Source organism: Bufo gargarizans, chromosome 6, assembly GCF_014858855.1.
Source record: "Bufo gargarizans isolate SCDJY-AF-19 chromosome 6, ASM1485885v1, whole genome shotgun sequence".
NCBI lineage: Eukaryota > Metazoa > Chordata > Amphibia > Anura > Bufonidae > Bufo > Bufo gargarizans.
In genome coordinates, this window is record NC_058085.1 from 210308923 (window position 1) to 210336091 (window position 27169).

The window sequence follows — 27169 nt, forward strand, 5'->3', positions numbered from 1 at the left end:
CATGAATATACTTGGAGGTGTCCATGATGACAACCGCACCCCCTTTATCAGCGGGTTTAATAGTGAGGTTATTGTCACGGCAAAACCCCTCAAGCAATTCAATATCAGAGGTAGTCAAATTGGGATATTTAAGAGGTGTGTTGGCAACCTCATTACGTAATGTAGTCATCTACTGAAATTGCTTTAATGAAGGTATCAAGTGCAGGTAAGTTACTTTGATGTGTGAAATCACTCTTAGTGTATAATCCGAATGTTCTCAACCTCAACTCAGTTCGTGCCACTGTACCAGTCGATTGGTCTGGAGGGGGTCGGTCTGCAAACCAAATCTTAAGTTCGATTTTCCTGTATAGGTTCTGCAGATCGACCTCCAACTGAAACCAATCAACTTTGGTAGAGGGACAAAAAGAAAGACCCTTCAACAATAAATCAATTTGCATATCAGACAAAGATACTGAAGATATATTTACCACAGTAGATTTACACTCTGACTTGTTGTCCATCAGGACTGGTTGCCTTTCTTGCGACGTGCCATTGGTTTTGTAGATCTTAGAGACTTGGAGTTTCCCCCATCTGTGGTGCCTTCTGTCTCCCCATCTGGTTCTTTTGTTGTTGCTAAACCCATCTCCAAAAAAGACTGTGAAGAGGATGAGATAGGAGTAACCACAGGCACAGACTGTCCAGACTGTTGGTATTTTTTATTCACAGGCCGGTACGGAGGCATCTGTTTCTTTATCCCTTCATTCTGCCACGTATATTTTTTCCTTTCACATAATCATCAGAGTCCCGCTGTCATTTTTTCCTTTTTGTAGCTTCCTGTTCTTTGATAAATTTGGACACATAGACCATACATCTTTCATCATATTGTATCCATTCATCAGGACCCAACATAAACTGCAGTGCTAATTTAGTTAGAGCTTGTTATGGCCCCCTGTTGGACTGTGTAAAAGGACTTAACATTTTTCCAACTTGTTTTCAACTTTAACTATGAAGTACTCAACATGTTTGCTATCAAGCAAGTTCATTAGATTCAGTCACCTTATAAAGCTTTGTAGTATTAATCTCTAGTGTTGAGCACGAATATTCGAATAGCAAATTTTTATCGTGAATATCGCCACTTTGAGAATTCGCGAATATTTATAATATAGTGCTATATATTCATTATATTGAATATTCACCATTTTTGTTTCATCTGAACACATGATTCCTCTCTGCTTCTTGCTTGTGGGCCAGTGAGAAGGATGCAATATCAAGTTTACAACAATACTTAGTGCACCAATCTGTAATCTGTAGTCAGACCTGCTAAAATGTGAAGTTGCACGTAGAGTGAAAAAATATTCTAATCACAATTAGTGCAATCGCAAATATATTGGGGCACTTGACTCTATCTGCATATAAAGCTATTGTAATGTTCTGCCGTGCCAACCATTTTCTCCAGTCTTAGGAGAAACTCTAGAAGATGAAACTTCTAGCAGCTTAAAATAAAAAAGGTGACCCACGCCTCTAATTCGCGTTGCAAAATCACATTACGCAATTTTTACATTGCCGGTTTTTCGCATTCAATAAAATAATCTTGAATTCTCGAATATAGACAAATATTCTACAAAATATTTGTGAAATATCGCAAATTCCAATATAGCCCCTGCCTTTCATCACTATTAATCTCAACTAAAGTCTTACTGTATGTCTGAAATCAAAGTTTGTTCCCCTAGCTCTGTATAAACAAACTGCATAAAACCATGTGTTGCATCACTCACACTGTCGCTCAGCCCTGTCATTAGTACACATCCAGATTTAGCCTCTTCTCCATGCCAATGACATCAGTCTGCTCTGTATTCTTTCCATGTGCTGCTCTACAGGAGCTGTTATAAATAAATCTTCCAGGCACACATGCTTAAAGAAAGAATTAAAAATTGCTTGCACGTAATGCACAGTAATCTTTATGAGCTGTTATCAAAAAAGCAAATACGTGAATGGTTATGCTGGCACATAGTTTATGCTCATTGTCATCTTGTTTTTAGATTACGATTATCAACTCCATTTTGACCTATTACATATTACCTTACAAACTTAGGCAAATGTTTACATGTGGAATTTAAGCCACAGATTGTTGACTATGATGTATGTGTTATTTTTGTTAATGGCACCTATGCGCCTTTGCTCACACCCAACACTGCTCTCTTAGGGACAAACCAACATTCCTCTTCACCTATTCCTAATGACAAGGACTGAGACATTATTAATTCGCTTTTGGGGGAAATGAAGGAAGCCTGTGATTTGTTTTATGAGAGAGAAAACTGCTACAGACACAGCCAGATATAAAAATAGACACAGAAGCTGCTACCATCTGCTAGACACCCGACACTGCACTAAGCTTGGACTTCTTTTGCTTGAGAGCATAGCACCAGTAATAATGCAGTATTCCCTCAATTTAAAATTTGGTGGAATGTAATTTAGGAGACTTTTACATTGAAGACATCATACATGCTTTCTAGAAACTAGGAGGCCAAGATGACTTTTCATTAAATTCTTTACATATGAAAAGGTAAGTAAGACCTTGATGTGACATTATGTACAGTATTATGTATTTTTCACTACTAGGGAAGTACTAAAATGTCTCTTTGGATTGATCCTGTGTAATATAGAGTAAAATGTATTTGGGCCCCCAATCTTTAATTTAATTCATTGAGTGACACAAAAATTGTATTGGCTAATAGCTGATTGATCAATAGGAACAAAAACTAAAACTTGAAACTTGAAAGAAAAATAATCAAATGACAACTTTCAAAACAGTCACTTCCCTCCAAATCGTTTTGGTAATAATGGTAATGTTTTATGACTTAACTTACTTTTATTAAAATACTCTGGTTAAAGTTTATTGTACCGGATTCATTTTGTGACTCACAATGTGACAGTGTTGGTATATAGGGCAATATTAGATGTATTATTTTTGTCCATATTATATGTGCATTTTTATAGTCATATATAAGGTCCAATTGCCTGAAATTATAATTTATAAGACCTTTATGCTTTAGAAATGGTACTGTGCCAGTTTGAGTCTGATCCGGCAACTAATATTGTGTAATAGATATCACAATTTAGTCACAAAGTCACAATGAATATAATGAATCATCAGAGTCTTGAATCAATGCACAATATGTTCACAGATCATGCAAATATATATATATATATTTTTTTCCGCTTGATGCAGTTGTAATATGACAGTATAAACATTATCATTTTGTATATATTAGATCATTTTTGTTTTTATGTATTCTTTGTTGTCCTTATAGCTGTTACAATTTATTTTCGTATGGCATTAAAACACATTGGTCCAGTACAGGGCTTATAATATATTCATTGTGCCAGTGTTGCTTATTCTGTTATATATTTAAAGAGAACCTGTCACCTTAAAGGAGTTGTCAAGGCTACAGATATTGATGGCCTATCCAGAGGACAGGTCATCAATATCAGATTGGCGGGGATCCTACACCTGGTACACCCATGATCAGCTGTTTGAAGTGACTTTGGTGCTCGTGCGAGCACTGCATTTTCTTCTAAGTTTACCGGCATGCCATCTCCCTTGTAGCGGCAGTGCAGTGTAATTACAGTTTCCTCTTCCGTTCACTTGAATAGTACGATCAGCTGTAATTACACTGTACCACCACTATAAAGTAGACGGTGTACAAATAAACATTGCAGAGGACACAGCACTCGCACAAGAGCTGTTTACCTGTTCTGAGGATAGGTCATCAATTTAATAATGCTATGCAATATGCACACAGCATTTTATAGAGCAGGAGGAGCTGAGTTATTTATGTCAAGGTTCAAATATAACTAATTAAATATTAATTTTGACATCTTCTCTTTATGGGCTTAGGAGTCAAGTGGGTGTCTCTAATCAATGTGACAGTCTTTCAATGTGACTGTGCAATGATAACTGTCAATCACTGAGGACTTGGACTCCAGACATGGAGCACAGGTTTAAATGAATATAATACAAGTTATCTGCATAGTTATGTCAAATTTGTTCCTGCTCTATAACATGCTACCTGCGTATTAGACTACATTATTGATGTGACATCTTCTTCTTAATGCCCTACCTAGTTCCTGCATGTCAGTAACATATTCATAGTCACAGTAATATATTCCTAGTGATTTGTGGTCACTTGTATATTCAGAGCTCCATTACATGAAGGATAGTAAAACATGGATTTGTCTGATATTAGTGATCAAGGGCATTTGCCTCCCCATTGCTGGATGTGAGCAGTATTTCCACGCTGGCAGGTGGCATTAGTGGTGTCCTGGTACTCACAAACAGGATTTGGGGGGGGGGGGACTATCTCTCCTTGGGGAGGGAGCGCCTTAATCTGCCTGAGTAGACATATACATGCTCCTCTGGAATTATGGGAAGAAAGGGATGCTAATTTGGCCTCTCACCCAGTTAAGCCAGTGCTCTATGCTCTGCACTGATGAGGGGAAATCACCCCGAAACAGGAAACAGCTGTCTGCATATGAGGTGCTGGCTTATTTAATATCCAAGTCATGTCTTAAGGCCTACTTAAAGGGTCGAACATTATAGGATAACTGCCTTACATCTGGCGATATTAGAAGCAGAGGTTGTTAAAGTTCATTTGCATCCCTTTCTTTACAAACAGGGTCATGGTTGAACAAAACAGGACCAGGAAAGAAATGTAGATGGTGTGGTGAGTGTCCTTCCTTATATTATGCTAGCATTCATTGGTGTTTCATTTTGTCTCATAATAACATATTGTCTACACTGATTAAAGGGGTTATCCAACCCCCAAAAAGTCCCCTCAAATGCCCAGAGCCCTCACACAGATTGTACTGTGCTTCTGTGTTGCATCTGCTGCCTGCACGTCCGCCGCTGCATCTCCCCATTGTGCGGATCAAAACATAAGATGACTTGCGGGGTGGGGGGTGGGGAAATGGAGCAACCAATAGCAGGCCACAATGGCAATGAACCTCCCTAATGTCACCTGCGATGCTAGGAAGGCTTGGTCCCGTCTCAGCCTGCTATTGGCTGCCCCATTTCCTCATCACCAGATATTTAGATCCGAGTGACAAGGAGATGCAGCAGAAGTGACGCGGGTGGGTGCCGTCGAGCAACGTAAGTACAATCTGTGTAAGTGGCCCGGTCATTTGGGGGACTATTTTGGGGTTGGATAACCCCTTTAAGTGATTGTTAAGACAGAGCTGATATTCAAAGTAGCTTTTAATGTAGGGATGTAATTAAAAGGACTCATCATAGTTAGCAATGAAGTAATCCTTGTGGCAGCACAAAAATGACTTGGCTGACAGGGGAGATCAATAGAAATTTGTCTGAAAATATAACCCATTGAAGCTCCTGAAATGCTCCTCCTTGAGAGAAAGCTGAACACATTTTCTTAGATAATTCATGTAGGATTTTAAACAGGACTTGTGGGATCATACAATACACTGATATAGCCAAAACCAGTAGTACCATAACTTAAAGAGAACCTGTCATGCTAAGAATGGTGTTTGAGCTGAGTTTTTTTGGGGGGGAACAGATTCAGTATAACTTGTAATATATTCATATCCCTGCTTATATTGGGCTTTGAAGTTAAGAATAGAATGCAGCCTATTCAGTGATTGGCAGCCTTCCCTATGTGGCTGACCATACAGAATAGCTGCCAGTCACTGATAGGGCTACCCCTTTGACTTCAAAGCCCAGAATAAGCAAGAAGATACGTTAATGAAACACAAGTTATACCGAATCTGCTCAGTACCTCCTGCTTTGTAACATGTTGCTGGCAGATTACTTAATATTTTCATGGTGACAGGTTCTCTTGAATATTTTTTTAAGTGCTTCTTACAACCCCCTTGCCTGTAACCTACACTACACAACTCTTTCAATTGCAAATCCTTTTTGCAAGTTGGCTTCTGTTCCGATCTTATGAACCATGGTCCCTTGCTGGACTTGTCGAACGGTAGTTTCTGGCATTTAGACAGTGAAAATAGAAAATTATAATGAGCATAGGACAGGATTGAATCCTATTTGAGAAGGTCAGAACTATAAATAAGACTATAAATCTGTAGCTCCTGAACAAACTTCTTGAACTTTTTTTCGAGTTCGATTCACAGAATTGTTCCAAAAATTTGATTTGGTTCTGATCCGATTCTTCTCAAGTCAAAAATGTTTCAGTTGGCCTGAAGATTGGTATACTGATTGACACTCCGGGGTTACCTGGGACTCATACTTGTATGTCTTGTATTTCTGTCTTTTTTTTTTTTTTTGCTATCTCTTTATCCAAATTAAGCTCTTTAATGCAATGGCAGCAATAATAAATAATGTCAAAGTGACACTAACATATATAGGGATGGGTAAATGCATGGGTGTCAACAGCCTTGGTAAAAAAAGAACAATACTGCGCTGTTGGATTTGTTATACTTTTTTGAACCAAAAATACATTCCTACAATTGTCCCATATTGGAGGAAGATGGTGTATAAATATATACAGTGTTACTGGGAAAAAAGAAAAACAGTATCATGCTCTCAACAATCGTTCCAAAAATGATGCCTTAATGGAAGCAGATGCCTGCCCACTTTGATACATCCACACGGTAGTGTCAGAAGAAACATTGGCTTGTTCTGTTCTGATCAAACATCCAAAAATGATGCCTTAATAGAGACAAATGCCTAACCCTGTTTGTACACATGTGAATGTCAAAATAAACACTGGCTTGTTCTGAACAAGTGCTGGAAAAACTCTTGCTTTTATTTGGGAGCAGTAGCAGTACAGTGTGGATATGGAAAGGGTTAGGTATGTAGGGGTAATAGTGGCATGTAGCAGCAGCAGAAGCAGCACAGCATGGAACAGGCAAGGCAGTAGATGTGTGTGTAGGAGTAAAGGTAGTGGAAGTAGAGGCAGTATTAACCATACAGCAAGGAACATGAAAACAGGCTGGCGGGGATAAAACGCTACCATAATGAAATGGCAGATATATTCATTAGCCTGAGTCAGAGATATGTGAAAATCCCCATGGATCCATACCTCATTTATTTTCACAAAAGTGATGTTTTGTACACTTGTGGAGGACAATGGGGTATGTGCTGGAAAAGTCTAGTCCAGGTAGTACAGAACCTGATTAAGTCAGTTTGTCTCCATTTGCTGACTTGCATCAACATGGTGCGGCACATGAAAAACCTGCTACATCGTGTTTATGAGACTAAGTCGGCTGTTGCTGGAGCTGCTGTGGCTTCTGCTACTTATGGTGAGGGTAGTGATTCGGTGGAGGTTTGAGAGGGGTCAGCTGGTCAGACAGGTTAAGACATGGCCTTGTGGTTCGCCCGGTGGTCGTTTCACGGCCAACTTTGCCTGTTCGCGATTCGCCGAACATGTGAACATATGGAGATATTTGCTCCCGCCATATTCTTTTACATTGTGAAGAACTTTGACCCATGAGACATCCATCAGGTGGTACAGGACAGCCAATTGAGATGTTTCAGCACATGGACATACCCCCTACCTTATAAATAAACCTGATCTGGCTGCCATTTTACATTCAGTGTTTTGCCAGTGTAGGGAGAGGTTGCTGTGTGGAGCAGGGACAGGCTGTTAGGGACACCAAACGCTAGCTAATAGGGCCACAAAAGTCATTTTAAGGACTAGTATAGGTGTGCTATCTATACGTGTGATACACAGAGGGGTGCAATGTACTTTTATAATGAGTCAAAAACACATAGATCTATATAGTGATCACCTGAAAGTCAGGGGCCTAGGGGCTAGGGGCTTACTAGGGCCATTTTTTTTTATAGGGTAAGGTTTGCTCTTATCAGGGCGGGTGGTCTATGGTTAGGCTATCAGGGCCAGAATAGTACTCCCCCTGTAGAACAATCCCACCCTGTCATTCAATACCACATCATCATCTAGCCCAGGGATAGATGTTTTTTGCTTTCCCTCCGGGATTCATGGATGTGCACTGGAACCCCTCGGATTGTGGTAAGACATATGGTTTCTGATTTGGTGCAGCCTAGCACCTGATTTAGTGCCGCCGAGCACTTGTTATTGCCTACCACATCTATGCTTTTTGCTTTAATAATTTAATTTATTTTCATTTTGAGGGTAATATCTTTTCCATTCACTCGTCCACAAAATGGGTCCGCATCCGTTCCGCAAGACCCATTCATTTTCAATAGAGCCGGAATGTGCTGTCCGCATTCGCATTTGCGGATCCACATCCGCATTTAAGGATCGGTGCTTCAGTTTCCGCAAAAAAATAGAACATGCCCTATTCTTGTCCGCAATTGCAGACAAGATTAGGCATTTTCTATTATAGTGCCGGCGAATGCACATTGCCGGTTTCTGTGTTTTTCGGATCCGCAAAACACTTACGGACATGTGACTGGACCCTCATAGTAACATTATTGAAGGTTAGGTTTTATCTTTATGTATATTCTAATGGATTGCCTTCCTTGTACAATTTTATAATATACTTTCTATGTTAGAAAGTATATTATAGTGCATTTGTATTGTGTGGCAGTTGTGTGCGGTTCTGCTGCGATACTGCAGGTATATAGAGGGACAAGCGTTATTGGAACAAATACTTTCTACTGGTGTGATATACCAGTCGTCCTCAAAAAAACTGATTGAAGCGGGGTGTTATATACCAATACACTTTCTTTATAGTGCATTTGGGTACTGTATAGTGCATTTGCGCATGCGGTTACGCGAAAATTATATAGCCGATATTTTACATTAAAAAAATTAATGAATGGAGATCGCAAATTGGAATAATACATCTGGTATGTCACTGTCCATGTTGTGGGACTATTTGTGCACTTCTAGTAATTATTTCTTGGCTGCAAATATGAGCTAATGGTTTTTCAGGTTCGCCTGCCATTAAAATGAATGGGACCGGCCGCAAACTTGCGGATCACGAACATTTGATCGCGTTTGCAAACCGTCCTGGCAGATGTTCGTCAATCACTAGACAGGTAGACAGAAGGCATCTTCTTACTGAAAGCTGTGTGTACAGTCGTGGCCAAAAGTTTGGAGAATTACATAAATATTGGAAATTGGAAAAGTTGCTGCTTAAGTTTTCATAATAGCAATTTGCATATACTCCAGAATGTTTTGAAGAGTGATTAGATGAATTGCATAGTCTTTCTTTGGCATGAAAATTTACTTAATCCCCAAAAAAACTTTCCACTGCATTTCATTGCTGTCATTAAAGGACCTGCTGAGATCATTTCAGTAATCGTCTTGTTAACTCAGGTTAGAATGTTGACGAGCACAAGGCTGGAGATCATTATGTCAGGCTGATTGGGTTAAAATGGCAGACTTGACCTGTTAAAAGGAAGGTGATGCTTGAAATCATTGTTCTTCCATTGTTAACCATGGTTAACCAAAGAAACGTGTGCAGCCATCATTGCGTTGCATAAAAATGCTTCACAGGCAAGGATATTGTGGCTACTAAGATTGCACCTCAATCAACAATTTATAGGATCATCAAGAAATTCAAGGAAAGAGGTTCAATTCTTGTTAAGAAGGCTTCAGGGCGTCCAAGAAAGTCCAGCAAGCGCCAGGATCGTCTCCTAAAGAGGATTCAGCTGCGGGATCGGAGTGCCACCAGTGCAGAGCTTGCTCAGGAATCGCAGCAGGCAGGTGTGAGCGCATCTGCACGCACAGTGAGGCAAAGACTTTAGGAAGATGGCCTGGTGTAAAGAAGGGCAGCAAAGAAGCCACTTCTCTCCCAAAAAAAACATCAGGGACAGATTGATCTTCTGCAGAAAATATGGTGAATGGACTGCTGAGGACTGGGGCAAAGTCATATTCTCCGATGAAGCCTCTTTCCGATTGTTATATTATATTTCACTACATCACAGAAACAACTGAAACAAAGATCTCAAAGCAATTTAGCAGCAAACTTTGTGAAAACTAATATTTGTGTCATTCTCAAAACTTTTGGCCACGACTGTACAGTGTATCCCAGTAGTATAGCAATTTAGCCTCCCGTGGCAATCGGAAACCATTACTCCATTGGTTCGATAGCAAGGGTCTAAAAACATGCTAATGATAATCCTATCAGTATGTAAGCAGGCATACAGCTTGCCAGAATTTGTGAGGAGCGAGTTCTTTCCAGCACTGTTACCGACTGGGATAATTGGTCATCATAGTCAGTGTCATTGTCCTAATCATCATCAGCCTTTTCTCCTCCACCACCAATTCCTCCTCCTCCTGCTCCTCATTCAACAGCTACAGGGCAGCCACCAAGATGCAGAAGCTGTTCTTTTTCTACCATCATTTGCTTTAATATAAATATCAGGGGCATGACATTGTTGATTCTGCAGTTGTCCATGTTGATAAATCTGATAACCTCTTCGAAGAGCCTGAGTATATATGCAAGTTGGAATAATGTCACTGATCAAGCAGTGCAGTAGCTGACTGTACTGTAGCTGCAAGTCCAGGAGGGGCATTCTTTGCCACATAGAAATGACTAAAATGTGAGGACAGTCTTCAGGACATGTCCAGGACTTTCTGCAAGCCACTGGACTTTTTCAAAAAGACTCCACCACTAAATTTATCACGTGCGCCATGCAGGGAACATGTGTTATTAAACTTAAATGCAGTGCAGTCAAGATGTTCCTGAAATTGTTGATGACCACTTTTCCCTGTTTGAGTCTGCGGGGAGGCATCCAGTGGGATATTTGCTGTTTGATGCACTTGAGCAACTGATCTGCTGCGTGGCTACTCTGACTCGGTGTCACGGATGGTGTAACAGAAAACAAGAAGTTACAAATAAGGAACCGACACGACCACCGGCTCCCTACACTTAATACCGAAGGAGTCAGCGTCACCTAGGATCAAGGCAACAGGAAAACACAAATAAATGAACAGACTCTGTAGAAGCATCAGTTGCAGTTTTTAGCATGAGCACACTCCAGGAAGTTGTATAAACCGCAAGGTGAGGCAGTATGGGGAGGAGATATATAGGGAGGCAATCACTGCTAATAGATGACAGCTGGGAGAGGGAGGAGAGATGTCAAAACAAAAGCAAAACAAAAGAAGATCATACAGGAGGTACTGAAGAGCGTCTATCAGAACTTCTCAAAGATCTGGTGGTGACAGTACCCCTCTCCCTCTACGAGTGGACTTCGGACACTCAGAGCCCACCTTCTCAGGATGGGATCTATGGAAAGCCCTGAGAAGACGAGTGGCCTTAATGTCCTCCACTGGAACCCACATCCTCTCCTTAGGACCATAACCCTCCCAATGAACGAGGTACTGAAGAGAACAGCGGACAATACGAGAGACCACAATACGAGAGACCTGAAATTCAAGATTACCATCAACCACAATCGGAGGAGGAGGCAAAGAGGAGGGTACAGTGGGTTGGACATAAGGTTTTAATAGGGACTTGTGAAAAACATTATGGATCTTCCAAGTCTGAGGAAGATCAAAACGGTAGGCAATGGTATTGATGACGGACAAGATTTTGTAATGCCCAATAAACTTAGGACCCAACTTACAGGAGGGAACCTTCAATTTGATATTCTTTGTAGACAACCATACCAGATCACAAACATTCAGGTCCGGACCAGGCACACGTCTCTTATCCGCCACACACTTATATTTCTGACTCATGCTCTTTAGATTATCCTGAATCTTTTGCCAAATAGATGACAAAGACGAGGAGAATCTCTCCTCATCAGGTAAACTAGAATCCCCCTCTCCAGAGAATGTCCCAAACTGCGGATAAAAAAAAAAAAAAGGTGACTTATCAGAGGACTCCTGACAACGGTTATTTAAAGCAAACTCAGCAAGGGAGAGAAAAGAACACCAATCCTCCTGATTCTCTGCCACAAAACAACAGAGATATGTCTCCAGATTCTGATTGACGCGCTCTGTCTGGCCATTGGACTGCGGGTGGAAAGCAGAAAGAGAATGACAACCGAACCCCCAAGCGAGAACAGAAGGCCTTCCAGAATATGGAAACAAATTGCGTGCCCCTATCAGAGACTATGTCTGAAGGGATACCATGAAGTTTGACAATGTGATCAATAAATGCCTGCGCCAGCGTTTTAGCATTGGGCAAAACAGGAAAAGGAACTAAATGTGCCATTTTGCTAAAACGGTCCACCACCACCAGAATCACAGTCTTCCCCGAGGAAAGAGGCAGGTCCATAATGAAATCCATGGACAGATGTGTCCAAGGACGGGAAGGAATGGGTAACGGAAGGAGAGGACTCGATGGCAATGAATGAGGGACTTTGGCACGAGCGCAGGTCTCTCAGGCTGCCACAAAACCCTCAACCGACTTACGAAGAGCCGGCCACGAGAATCTCTGAGCAATGAGTTTTACTGTGGCTCTAACCCTAAGGTGCCCAGCAAGGATAGTATCGTGGTGCTCCTTAAAAACCTTGAGGCACAAACAACCTCTCAGGAGGACAAAGATCAGGAGCCTCTGCCTGGGCTGTCTGAACCTCTGCCTCCAATTCAGGATAAAGAGCCGACACAACCACCCCTTCAGCCAAAATGGGACCCGGGTCTTCAAAGTTCCCCCCTCCCGGAAAACAAAGTGACAGAGCATCTGCCTTCACATTCTTGACCCCAGGGCGGAAAGTGACAACAAAATTAAACCTTGAAAAGAACAAAGACCATCTGGCCTGTCTCGGGTTCAGACGCTTGGCTGACTCCAAGTAGGCCAGATTCTTATGGTCGGTAAACACGGTAATAGGGTGTCTGGCTCCCTCTAGCCAATGGTGCCATTCCTCAAAAGCTAACTTGATGACCAACAACTCCCTATCACCCACATCGTAATTTCTCTCTGCGGAGGAGAGTTTCTTCGAGAAAAAGGCACACGGTCGCCATTTGGCAGGAGAGGGACCCTGAGACAAGACCGCACCCACACCCACCTCAGAAGCATCCACCTCAACTATGAAAGGCAGAGAAATATCAGGTTGTACCAAGATGAGAGTGGAAGCAAAACTCTCCTTGATACTAGAAAAGACCTTACGCTCCTCTACCGACCAGGAGGAAAAATCTACCCCCTTTCTAGTCATATCAGTGAATGGTTTAACAACAGAGGAATAATTCAAAATGAACTTCCTGTAATAATTGGCAAAACCCAAAAAGCATATCAGTGCCTTCTGATTCTCAGGAAGCTCCCACTCAAGCACAGCGCGGACCTTCTCGGGGTCCATGCGAAAACCAGAAGCGGAGAGAAGAAACCCCAGAAATTGAATTTCTGGAACCGCAAACACACATTTTTCCAGTTTAGCGTACAATTTATTCTCCCGCAGAATGAGCAAGACCTAACGTAGGTGGTCCTTATGAGTTTTGAAATCAGGAGAAAAAAATCAAAATGTCATCTAGATACACTAGTACAAATTTCCCTATTAAATGATAAAAAATGCTGTTCACAAAATGCTGAAAGACGTCTGGAGCATTCGTCAAACCAAAAGGCGTAACCAAATTCTCAAAATAGTCCTCAGGGGTATTGAAGGCCATCTTCCATTCATCTCCTTCTCTGACCCTGACCAGGTTGTATGCCCCTCTTAAATCCAACTTGGAAAAAACTTTAGCCCCAACAATCTGGTTAAACAGGTCTGGGATCAGAGGAAGCGGATAATGGTCACAAATTGTGATACTGTTCAGCTCCCTGAAATTCAGACATGGTCTTAAAGAACCATCTTTTTTCTTAACAAAGAAAAAACCAGCGGCAACAGGTGACTTTGAGGGCCATATGTGTCCCTTTCTCAGGCTCTCAGAGATATAAGCACGCATAGCGACCCTTTCAGGTTGGGAGAGATTGTATAAACAAGATTTAGGCAGCTTGGCGCCTGGGATGAGATTAATAGGGCAATCGTACTCCCTGTGAAGGGGCAGCTCCTGAACACCACTCTCAGAAAACACATCTAAAAATTCTGAGAGAAAAGATGGTACAGTCTTAGTAGAAACCTCTGAAACAGATGTCGAGAGGCAATTCTCTCTGCAAAAGTCACTCCAACCATTTATTTGCCTCGCTTGCCAATCAATGGTGGGGTTATGTTTAGTGAGCCAGGGTATCCCCAACACTAGAGGAGTAGACAACCTGCTTAGGACGAAACATCACACATCCTCAACATGAGTATCACTCACAATCAAACGGATATTGTGAACTATGCCCTGTAATGATTTCTGAGAAAGTGGAGCGGAATCAATAGCAAAAACAGGTATATCCTTTCCCAAAGTGCATACCTGGAAACCATGTTTTATAGCAAATTGATTATCAATGAGATTGACAGCTGCTCCACTATCTACAAAAATCTCACAAAGAATGTTCTTGCTCTCTAGCGCCACCCTGGCAGGTAGGACCAAATGGGAACTACAAGCAAATGGAAAACCTTCAATTTCCGCATCAACCTTGCCAATAGTAACAGATGGAACGTTTTTAGATGACTTTTTTCTTTTTGTTTCTTTATTGCTCTCAAAAAACTGCCTGAATCTCCTAGAGGGACAAACATTTGCCATATAATTTATACCTCCACAACAAAAACAAACCTTCCTCTGAGAGCTGAATCCTCTGTTGTCAGAGGCAAGCAAACCCAGCTGCATGGGCTCCTGCTCAGAGAGGATTGAGAGAGACTGCGGCTCCTGCGCACTGAATGAGACCACCCCACTGTCCTTGGACTGAGTATGACAGGAAGGAGTGATCTCTCCTCTCTCTCTAAGACGCCTGTCAATACGAACAGCCCGAGAAATGGCAGAATCCAAGGAGGTAGGTCTCTCATGAAAGGCAAATGCATCTTTCAATCCCTCTGAAAGACCATGGCAAAATTGACTTCGGAGTGCAGCATCATTCCAACCAGTATCAGCTGCCCATCTCCGAAATTCTGAACAGTATATCTCTGCAGACTGTTTACCCTGGCATAAAAGACACAGTTTAGATTCCGCCAGAGAAATACGATCCAGATCATCATATATCTGACCCAGGGCAAAAAAAATTCATCCACTGAACGGAGGGGCCGTGCCCCCACCGGCAGCGAAAATGCCCAACACTGAGCATTATCCCTTTCCGCACAGTGATTGCAAGGAGCAGCCCACATTTTCCACCATATGAAAGTACAAGGCAAAGATTATTTTTTTAATTTTTTATAATAATGGTGGCTAGGTATTTTTCATTGAGGCTAAGCATAGCCCATCAGTTCCCTGTTGGCAGCAGAATCTACTAAGTGATATGGCAGCAAAGTTTGCTAGGCTCATATAGTTTCCTGCCCACACATTCTATTATTGATGGCTGATAACTAGGGGAGTAGGAGGAGGGGGAGGAGCAGCAGTCTAAGTGGGAGAAGTAGTAATTTATGATGATAACATGGACACTGTACTGCATGTAGATATGGTCTGGATGCCACAAAGAATACTGGGAGAATCAGTCTTGTTTTGATTGGAAAGTTCTATTTTCCTACTGGATCCGGTGACGCCACTTCATGTGCTTCAGTTGAACTGTTATGCCTATGTTTAAATGCCCACTGCTTATTTTCCTCCTGCAGATCTTGCACATGGCAATGGTTTTGTCCTCCGGCACAAGTGAAAAAAACTGCCATTTAGAAGATACTCACACAGAACTAGCGGCAGACAAGCTTGCTCTAAGTGTGGCACATTTTGAGCATGGGATCACAGTATCAGAGGCATCACCAGTTCCTGAGCTGACCACAATAGAAGCAGAAATGGCCCTGTCAGTTTTTTTTTTTTTTTTTTATTTTGGCCATACTTTGCCTCTGATCTTTATTGCTGCCATGGCCAACACCTCTTATTTCTGATGTCACCTGCTCCTCAGCCCCCCGATCCTACTCCCATATCCTGTCCAACACAGGTCTTTCACTGGCCCCTCTCATTATTCCCTCCCCTGTATTTACTCCAAGTGCCACTGTCACCATTTCTACCACTGCCCCTTGTTGCCATTAACATAGATGCAAGTGCCACTACTACTACCATCACCAAGAACACAGCTATGCATGTGGCCTCCCACCTCTGCCTGAACCTCCTCATGGCTGTCCAAATGCTGACTATACTCACACAAGTCATCAACAGGGAGACTCAGACTCAGGGTGTCAGACTCAGAGGTGACTTTGACATCATCCTGATTTGATTGGAAGGAGGAGTGAGCCATCCAGTCCACAATGTGGCACCTACCAGAAGTGTGATAGAACCATGGCCTACAACTACTATTACTAATGGCTGAATGGCTGGTGCTGCTGCTGTATTCTGACTCGCGGATGAAGAGGCACATGTCTTTTGTTTTCCACTCTTCAGTTTATCAGACATTTTATTATGGGGCCTATAAATGAAAAGTCAAAGGTTTTGTACACTGATTATTAAACAGTGTAAAAATGTCAAGTGCTTTATCAGTGATTCACAAATAAAAGTGCAATTAAACGCCCCTTCTCTGCTTGGAACCCACTGCACGCTGGTATTGACAATTTACAATGGTATACTGAAGCATTCCATTGTTTTAAAATAACTAGTATATCAAAGCAACAGGATATTGCATTACATTTAGAGACTATGTCCACCTTCACCTTTGGGGACAATTATTTTATTATTGTGTTGCACCCTTTTTGAGCTTAATATCTTTTTTCAAATGGTCTTTATTAACAATTTTGTCTCTGTGCAGCCTTGAGATTCTCTAGTATGCAGGATCTAAATTTCACTTTTTTCTGTCAGGCAGCTCAGCTTACGGCCCCATATCTCTGATCTCTGACCTCCTAAACACTCATTATAGATCAATTATTACCTTATCCTGAATCACAGGATGCAAGGACAGGCAGCCACAGGTCACAGTGGTCATGTGACATTGTCAGAAGGCCCACCAGAGCATGCTCCAGTGAGCCAGTCCAAAGCTGCCTATAAAACACTTATAGCAAACAAAATATGGCAGCACACTGTTATACATGCAAACAATTGAACTCTTTGTGCACATTTCTGGGCTTCTAAGGGCTCTTTCACACTTGCGTTCTTTTTTTCCGGCATAGAGTTCCATCGTCGGGGCTCTATGCCGGAAGAATCCTGATCAGTTTTATCCTAATGCATTCTGAATGGAGAGAAATTCAGGATACATCAGGATGTCTTCAGTTCCGGACTGGAATGTTTTTTGGCCGGAGAAAATACAGAAGCATGCTGCGCTTTTTGCTCCGGCCAAAAATCCTGAAGACTTGATTAATGAAAAGCATTAATCCGGATCCGGCCTTAAGTTAAATGTCGTTTCGGCGCATTGCCGGATCCAACGTTTAGCTTTTTCTGAATGGTTACCATGGCTGCCGGGACGCTAAAGTCCTGGCAGCCATGGTAAAGCATAGTGGAGAGCGGGGGAGCAGTATACTTACCGTCCGTACGGCTCCCGGGGCGCTCCAGAGTGACGTCAGGGCGCCCCATGCGCATGGATGACGTGATCACATGGCACGTCATCCATGCGCATGGGGCGCTCTGACGTCATTCTGGAGCGCCCCGGGAGCCGCACGGACTGTAAGTATACTGCTCCCCCGCTCCCCACTACTACTATGGCAACCAGGACTTTAATAGCGTCCTGGCTGCCATAGTAACACTGAACGCATTTTGAAGACGGATCCGTTGTTGTGCTATTTTTCAAATGTCCATTCATTCCTCCATGTCTCTGTTCTTATTGTGCATATATATTGCTGTTTCTTCATATATTCTTGTAGTACGCCTGATGAAGGGACTGGTGATGTCTCAAAAGCTCGCTTTGTAACATCATTACCTCTATTTTTGTTAGCCATTAAAAAAGTATCAAACCTGCAATACTCTTATTGTGTTTCTCTTAATGAGAACACGAAACCTGTTAGTTTGAATATGCTAGTCTAAATTTTCTTGCAGTGCATTTGGAGGGTAGCTGCCTCCTTTTAGATTAAGCACTCCCCCGCCCATCTGCCCAGAGCTACTGAGCAGAGTATAAATACAGCTGGTTCCTACACCGCCCTTGTAGTCTTAAAGTAAGCCCAGGAGAGGCAGCTGTTAGTGTTAGGTACCCATCTGCAGAAGCCACCTTGACGTCAGTAGATGGGCCTGACACAATTTTTATAAAATATGTGGGCAAATAATTTTTTTTAATGTATAGTACCACTGTAATCCAGAATAATCTCTAATCCCTAGTTATATTGTTTGCATGTATAACAGTGTGCTGCCATATTTTGTTGTTTGTTTGTATGTTAGCTTTATGGATGTGTACCTGTGACTCGGATGTGCTAGTATAACATTTTCTTGCAGTATAAAACACTTATAAACTGTAGACACTTCTGTTTTTTGTTTTAAGGCTGGCTGCTGAAAAAAATATGTTTCTGCAAGATTTTGGCTATTCCAGTGTGAAGCTTTACAAATGCAGTACAGAACTCTGAGTGACCCTGTGTTTCCCGGCTTGATAAAATCCTGACTTTTCTACCTATTGATTTAATCTAAATACAGTAGCTGTGTACAGTTCTGGGCTCCTGTAAACAAGGCAGACATAGCAGAGCTGGAGAAGGTCCAGAGGAGGGCAACTAAAGTAATAACTGGAATGGGGCAACTACAGTACCCTGAAAGATTATCAAAATTAGAGTTATTCACTTTAGAAAAAAGACGACTGAGGGGAGATCTAATTAATATGTATAAATATATCAAGGGTCAGTACAGAGATCTATCCCATCAGCTATTTATCCCCAGGACTGTGACTGTGACGAGGGGACATCCTCTGCGCCTGGAGGAAAGAAGGTTTGTACACAAACATAGAAAAGGATTCTTTACGGTAAGAGCAGTGAGAATACGGAACTCTCTGCCTGAGGAGGTGGTGATGGTGAGTACAATAAAGGAATTCAAGACGGACGTATTTCTGGAGCTTAATAATATTACAGGCTATAGCTACTAGAGAGGGGTCTTCCTCTGGATCAACTTGCGGGATAACAGGCCGAACTGGATGGACAAATGTCTTTTTTCGGCCTTATGTACTATGTTACTATGTTACTATGTTACAGTAGCTAAATATGCCCCTAAACTGTCCCTACAGCACCATTAGATTGCTGGCTTGTGTCTGATTGCTTTTTGCCAGACCCACCCTACAAACCTCTTACTTCACAAGTTACACACAGAATGGTGTCTGTGGCTTATGAGCAAGTACATAGACTCAAGGACCTGCCTCCTGATTGGTTCACAGGATGGGCCCTACTGTATTTCCCCATGGGGCTCTATGAATTATAGTTACACCTTTGATAGTCTTCCCTCTTAGTCCAAACTTGACACACATGAAATGGAAGAAGATTCTTCCAGACCAGGCTATTACTCATCTACAGTCAGGTCCATAAATATTAGGACATCGCCACAATTCTAACATTTTTGGCTCATACACCACCACAATGGATTTGAAATGAAACAAACAAAATGTGCTTTAACTGCAGACTGTCAGCTTTAATTTGAGGCTATTTACATCCAAATCAAGTGAACGGTGTAGGAATTACAACAGTTAGCATATGTGCCTCCCACTTGTTAAGGAACCAAAAGTAATGAGACAGAATAATAATCATAAATCAAACTTTCACTTTTTAATACTTGGTTGCAAATCCTTTGCAGTCAATTACAGCCTGAAGTCTGGAACGCATAGGCATCACCAGATGCTGGGTTTCATTCCTGGTGATGCTCTGCCAGGCCTCTACTGCAACTGTCTTCAGCTCCTGCTTATTTTTGGGGCATTTTCCCTTCAATTTTGCCTTCAGCAAGTGAAATGCATGCTCAATCAGATTCAGGTCAGGTGATTGACTTGACCATTGCATAACATTCCAATTCTTTCCCTTTAAAAACTCTTTGGTTGCTTTTGCAGTATGCTTTGGATCATTGTCCATCTTCACTGTGAAGAGCCGTCCAATGAGTTCTGAAGCATTTGGTTGAATATGAGCAGATAATATTGCCCAAAACACTTCATAATTCATCCTGCTGCTTTTGTCAGCAATCACATCAATAAATAAAAGAGAATTAGCTACATTGGCAGCCATACATGCCCACGCCATGATACTACCACCACTATGCTTCACTGATGAGGTAGTATGCTTAGGATCATGAGCAGTTCCTTTCCATCTCCATACTCTTCTCTTCCCATAAATTTAGACCTTTTATCTGCCCATTGTAATTGGGATAATGAGGGAATAAAACACACCTGGCCATGAAACAACTGAGAAACCAATTATCCCATTACTTTTGGTGCCTTAACAAGTGGGAAGCACATATGCAAACTATTCACCTGATGTGGATGCAAATACCCTCAAATTAAAGCTGACAGTCTGCAGTTAAAGCACATTGTTCATTTCATTTTAAATCCATTGTGGTTGTGTATAAGCCAAAAATGTTAGAATTGTGTTGATGTCCCAATATTTATGGACCTGATTGTATCTAACCAAGCCAAATTTTGCAAATGTGACGTTAATTTATGTGGTTATACCTTTGGAATGCTTTTAATTATCCAAGCCATTCTGAGAGTGTTTTTCGTGACACATTGTACAAACCGGATTCCCAAAAAGTTGGGACACTAAACAAATTGTGAATAAAAACTGAATGCAATGATGTGGAGATGGCAAATGTCAATATTTTATTTGTAATAGAACGTAGATGACAGATCAAACGTTTAATCCGAGTAAATGTATCATTTTAAAGGAAAATTACGTTGATTCAAATTTTCACGGTGTCACCAAATCCCCAAAAAGTTGGGACAAGTAGCAATAAGAGGCTAGAAAAAGTAAATTTGAGCATAACGAAGAGCTGGAAGACCAATTAACACTAATTAGGTCAATTGGCAACATGATTGGGTATAAAAAGAGCTTCTCAGAGTGGCAGTCTCTCTCAGAAGCCAAGATGGGTAGAGGATCCCCAATTCCCACAATGTTGCGCAGAAAGATAGTGGAGCAATATCAGAAAGGTGTTACCCAGCGAAAAATTGCAAAGACTTTGCATCTATCATCATCAACTGTGCATAACATCATCCGAAGATTCCGAGAATCTGGAACAATCTATGTGCGTAAGGGTCAAGGCCGTAAAACCATACTGGATGCCCGTGATCTCCGGGCCCTTAAACAACACTGCACCACAAACAGGAATGCTACTGTAAAGGAAATCACAGAATGGGCTCAGGAATACCTCCAGAAACCATTGTCAGTGAACACAATCCACCGTGCCATCCGCCGTTGCCAGCTGAAACTCTACAGTGCAAAGAAGAAGCCAGTCTAAGCAAGATCCACAAGCTCAGGCGTTTTCACTGGGCCAGGGATCATTTAAAATGGAGTGTGGCAAAATGGAAGACTGTTCTGTGGTCAGACGAGTCACGATTCGAAGTTCTTTTTGGAAATCTGGGACGCCATGTCAGACCAAAGAGGACAAGGACAACCCAAATTGTTATCAATGCTCAGTTCAGAAGCTTGCATCTCTGATGGTATGGGGGTGCATGAGTGCGTGTGGCATGGGCAGCTTGCATGTCTGGAAAGGCACCATCAATGCAGAAAAATATATTCAGGTTCTAGAACAACATATGCTCCCATCCAGACGTCATCTCTTTCAGGGAAGACCCTGCATTTTTCAACAAGATAATGCCAGACCACATTCTGCATCAATCACAACATCATGGCTGCGTAGGAGAAGGATCCGGGCACTGAAATGGCCAGTCTGCAGTCCAGATTGTTCACCTATAGAGAACATTTGGCGCATCATAAAGAGGAAGGTGCAACAAAGAAGGCCCAAGACGATTGAACAGTTAGAGGCCTGTATTAGACAAGAATGGGAGAGCATTCCTATTTCTAAACTTGAGAAACTGGTCTCCTTGGTCCCCAGACGTCTGTTGAGTGTTGTAAGAAGAAGGGGAGATGCCACAAATGGCCTTGTCCCAACTTTTTGGGGATTTGTTGACACCATGAAATTCTGATTCAACATATTTTTCCCTTAAAATGGTACATTTTCTAAGTTTAAACTTTTGTTCCGTGATTTATGTTTTATTCTGAATAAAATATTAGAAGTTGGCACCTCCACATCATTGCATTCATTTTTAATTCACGATTTGTATAGTGTCCCAACTTTTTTGGAATCCGGTTTGTAAACGGAAAATTTAAGGACCAATTGAGTTCTGAAATGACTTTGACGGGCATATATAGTAGAAACTTCCCCATAATTGAACCCATTTTAGAAACTACATCCCTCAACTTATTCAAATCTTATTTATACCTTTTATTAACCCTTTAGGTAAAAAAATTTTTTGCAGATTTTACATTATTTTCCTATAACACAGCAAAAACAAAGTAAATATTACTATCCCTGATTCTGCATTTTATAGAAACACCACATGTCAGCTTGTAAACTGCTAAAGGGCACACAGCAGGGATCATAATGCAAGAAGCACCATATGGGTTTTTAGAAGGCATATTTTTGTACAATGTTTTTTGGGTGCCAAGCTGAATTTGAATACATAGACCCTGAGGTACCCCTACAGTGAAAACTCCCCAAAAGTGACCCCATTTTGCAAATTACAACCCCTTTAAAGAATTTATTGATGGGTATACTGAGTGTTTCATAGAATTAACCCCTCAACCCCAAGCCTGTTTTCACCTTCCTGCCCAGGCCATTTTTTTGCAAATCTGACATGTGTCATTTTATGTGGTGATAACTTTAAAACGCTTTTACTTATTTAGGCCATTCTGAGATTGTTTTCTCGTCACATATTGTACTTCATGACAGTGGTAAAAATACCAAATTTAACAAAAAATTTGAAAATTTCCAAATGTCAATTTCTCTACTTTTATACCTTCAAAAATAGTAATTACTTTACATTCCCCATATGTCTACTTCATGTTTGGATCATTTTGAAAATTACATTTTATTTTTTGGGGACATTAGAAGGATTAGAAGTTTGGAAGCAAATCTTTGCAAAAAAGCCACTTTTTAAGGACCAGTTCAGGTCTGAAGTCACTTTGTGAGGCTTACATAATAGAAACCACTCAAAAATGACCCCATTTTAGAAACTACACCCCTCAAGGTATACAAAACTGGGCAGATTTTACATTTCAATTCATTTTTTCCAGTAGCAAAGCAAGGGTTAATAGCCAAATAAAACTTAATATTTATTACCCTGATTATGCAGTTTACAGAAACACCCCACATGTGATTGTAAACAGACTGTACGGGCACACGACAAGGCACAGAAGGAAAGGAACGCCATATGGTTTTTGGAAGGCAAATTTAGCTGAAATGGTTTTTAGAGGCCATGTCCCATTTGAAGCCCCCCTGATGCACCCCTACAGTAGAAACTCAAAAAAGTTACCACATTTTGGAAACCACAGGATAAGGTTCCAGTTTTATTGGTACTATTTTGGGTACATATGATTTATAATTGCTCTATATTACGTTTTTTGTGAGGCAAGGTAACAAAAAAATTGATGTTTTGGCACCGTTTTTATTTTTACAGCGTTTACCTGAGGGATTAGGTCATGTTACTTTTTTATAGAGCAGATCGTTACGCACATGGCAATACCTAATATGTCAACTTTTTCTTATTTATTTAAGGTTTATACAATAATAGCATTTTTTAAACAGAAATAATGATATTTTAGTGTCTCCATAGTCTGAGAGCCATAGCTTTTTTATTTTTTGACCGATTCTCTTAGTTAGGGTCTCATTTTTTGCAGGATGAGGTGACGGTCTGATACGATATGGTACTATATTTGGGGGCATATGCCTTTTTGGTTACTTGCTGTTGCAATTTTTGTGATATAATGTGACAAAAATGGCATTTTTTTTACACATTTTTTTTTTTTTTTTCACAGTGTTCACCTGAGTGGTTAGGTCATGTAATATTTTTATAGACATCGCTGTTACGGACGTGGCGATACCTAATGTGTTTTTTTTATGTATTTCACTTTAGCACAATAATAGCAGTTTTGAAACAAAATAAAAGATGTTTTAGGCCTCGTTCACACTTCAGTGTTCGGTCAGTGATTTCCATCAGTGATTTGTGAGCCAAAACCAGAAGTGGAGCCTCCACAGACATGAGGTAGAAGGGAAAGATCTGCTCCTGTTCTGTGTTTAGAGTTGCACCTGGTTTTGGCTCACAAATCACTGATGGAAATCACTGACCAAACACTGAAGTGTGAAAGAGGCCTTAGTGTCTCCATGTTCTGAGAGCTATAGTTTATTTTTTATTTTTTGGGCGATTGTCTTAGGTAGGGGCTCATTTTTTGCGGGATGAGGTGACGGTTTTATTGATACCATTTTGGGGGGCATACGCCTTTTTGATCGCTTGGTGTCTCACTTTTTGTGATGTAATTGCATTTTTTGCACCGTTTTTATAAAAAAATTTATGGTGTTTATCGGACAGGGTGGATCATGTGATATATTTATAGAGCTGGTCATTACAGATGCAGCGATACCTAATATGTGTGTTTTTTATTTATTTTTATTTTATTATAAAATAAGGGGAAAGGGGAGTTTATTTTTTTTTTCCCATTACACTATAAACAGTAAACATCCATGCACAGTTGCATACCCCATTATGTCTTCCCTGTTGCTTAGTCCTCTCCTAGAGGAGGTAGAGGGAACACAAAAATAAATGAATTCATCTTTCCTTCTCCCGCTCCTCCCCCGAACCGCATCCACCAAATATCACAAACCCCACTCCCCGAGTCCACCACCAGCCAAGCACACTATTTCAGCCATTTTTTTAATCAAATATTTTTTTTCTTAATTGATACCAAATGAAATTCCTCTCTGACAAGCAAGAGTCTAGTCAAATTCTCCCATTCATTAACTGTTGGTATTGTTCTGGCTCCCCAATGTGCTACAATACATTTTCTTGCAAAAAATAGAAGTTTGGATGCTATTTCTCGATTTTGAGCAATATCTATTTTATCCAATACTCCCAAAATGCAAACCTCAAGGCAAGTCGGGACTTTAAACAAGTGATGCCTCTCTATTTTTTTAGTTCACCATCCTCCAAAATTGCTGAGTTTTATACATGTCCAAAGTATATTAACATCATCTACTCCCTCTTCTCCACATTTTTTACAGCTAAATTGTTTGGTTTTATAACATTTCATTAATATCTTGGGGAGTATTATAAACGATATAGTATGTTAAATTGCGTGATTTTATAAGAGAAGTTATTAGACACACTATTTTTAGACCGTATAGCCTTTTCCCAAAATGCTTCCCGTTGCATGTTTAATCCCTCTTGCCATCTATGATCTAGAGTAGTAACATCTCTTTTTTTTTTTTTTTGTCTTCTGGTAAAGTAAATCTCCATATATCTTAGAAACCAGTTTCTTCCCTACAAGTAACTTAGTGATATTAACTAAGGGGGGTGGAAGGGGTCAATTTGCGTTCCTTTTCCTATCTCTGCTCGTACAGCTTGTTTTGATTGAAAAAAAAAATAATCAAATCTTCATCTTCTAATAAATATTCATTCTTAACGTCTTGATAAGTAATTATATCTCCCTCTTTCCATATCTGGCCCAGTTTAAAGATTCCATATTTCCACCAGAATTTTTGTTCTATTCATTTTAATTCCCTTAGATGAATATTGTAGCATAACAATGTGTCTGAGATTTAATCCACAACTCAAATAAGGGTAATTTATTAACTTGTTGTTGTGACAAAATATCCGCTTCTAGTAGTTGAAAAATACTACAATTTTCCAAGTTTTTATTAATCCCTGCTATCATACTCTTGTAGCTATGTGACTTGCTCCATGTTATATTTTTAATCTGTCCAGCGATAAAATAAAGATCCATATCAGGAACTGATAGTCCATCCTCTTTCTTATGAATATACAATATCTGTGCTCTTATTCTAGTTTTTTTCCCTCGCCATATCAAGTCTGTTATTAAAGTGGCTATTGTTTTAAAAATTCTCTTAGGGATTGTTATTGGTGCATTCCAGAACATGTAATTCAAGGAGGGCAATATACACATTTTCACGACCGAAATGCGACCCGCCATCAAAATATCTATCTTTTTCCAAACCTCTATCGTTTTACGCATCTCATGTATTTTGGGGAGTACATTGAACTGTACATAATCCCTAGGGTTAGTTGTTATGTAAATACCTAGATACTTAACCGGTTCCTGCCTCTCTTTAATTTCAAGTAGTCCTTGTGAAAAACCATTCAAGGGATCAATCGGGATACAGGCTGATTTGACCAGTTTATATTCAGTCCAGCATAATTACTATACTCTTCAAATACTTTAAAAATCCTCATAAGTGAACCATGCGATCCTACAAACAGCATAATGTCATATGCATATAGGGAAATGTTTTCCTCATGGGCCCCAAACCTGAAACCCACAATTTCTTTGTCTTGTCTAATCAAGTCAGCTAAGGGTTTCATAGCTAAAGCAAATAGCAGAGGAGATAGGGGGCAACCCTGCCTAACCCCCCTACTAATATATATTTTATCTAAATATTCACCATTCAATATTACTCTTGCAGAGGCTTCAGTGTAAAATAACTTGACCCAGTCTTTAAATTTATCTCCAAATTCCATTTTCATCAAAGTAGCAAATAGGAAGGGCCATTTTATTGTGTCAAAAGCTTTAGATGCATCTATAGTTACAATCATACGTTCGCCACAGTTTGTGGTTCCAACTGGGTGCCCATAAAGTATCTCATTATATTATCAGTTGTGGTTTTACCTGACATGAAGCCCGACTGATCCTCATGAATAATCCCAGGAACTACACTCCCAAGTCTATTTGCTAGGACCCTTGCTAATATTTTATTATCGGTGTTTATTAATTAAATAGGACGGTATGAATCCGAAAGTGTTGTCTTTCCCTGGTTTTAAAATAAGTGTTATCAAGGCTTCTCTCACAGAATCTGGGAGTCTTCCTAATTCCTGTGAAGCGGTCCACATTGCAAGAAGAATGAATAACTCTTTATATTGTGCATAGATTTCAAATGGGATCCCATCTATTCGTGGGTAGAGATGTCGCCAACATAAAATTTTCCGTTTGCAAACGGCGAAAGCAAATTTCTGCAAATGTTCATGAACCGGGCGAACCGCCATTGACTTTGATAGGCAGGCAAATTTTAAAACCCACAGGGACTCTTTCTAGCCACAGTAGTGATGGAAAAGTTGTTTCAAGGAGAATAACACCTGGACTGTGGCATGCCGGAGGAGGATCCATGGCAAAACTCCC

The 27169-nt window shown here is 40.7% G+C and overlaps 1 protein-coding gene across 4 annotated transcripts in view; it reads left to right on the plus strand.

Moving 5' to 3' along the window:
* Window positions 1-2200: 2200 nt before the first annotated feature.
* The window catches only part of C6H10orf71 (chromosome 6 C10orf71 homolog), a 1221395-nt gene continuing 1196426 nt past the window's right edge, over window positions 2201-27169 (plus strand). For all 4 annotated transcript variants that reach the window (XM_044296691.1, XM_044296688.1, XM_044296690.1 and 1 more), the window contains exons 1-2: window positions 2201-2542; window positions 4656-4703. In XM_044296691.1, the coding sequence (XP_044152626.1) occupies window positions 4696-4703 (8 nt within the window). In that variant the 5' untranslated portion in view covers window positions 2201-2542; window positions 4656-4695. The remainder of the gene's footprint in view (window positions 2543-4655; window positions 4704-27169) is intronic.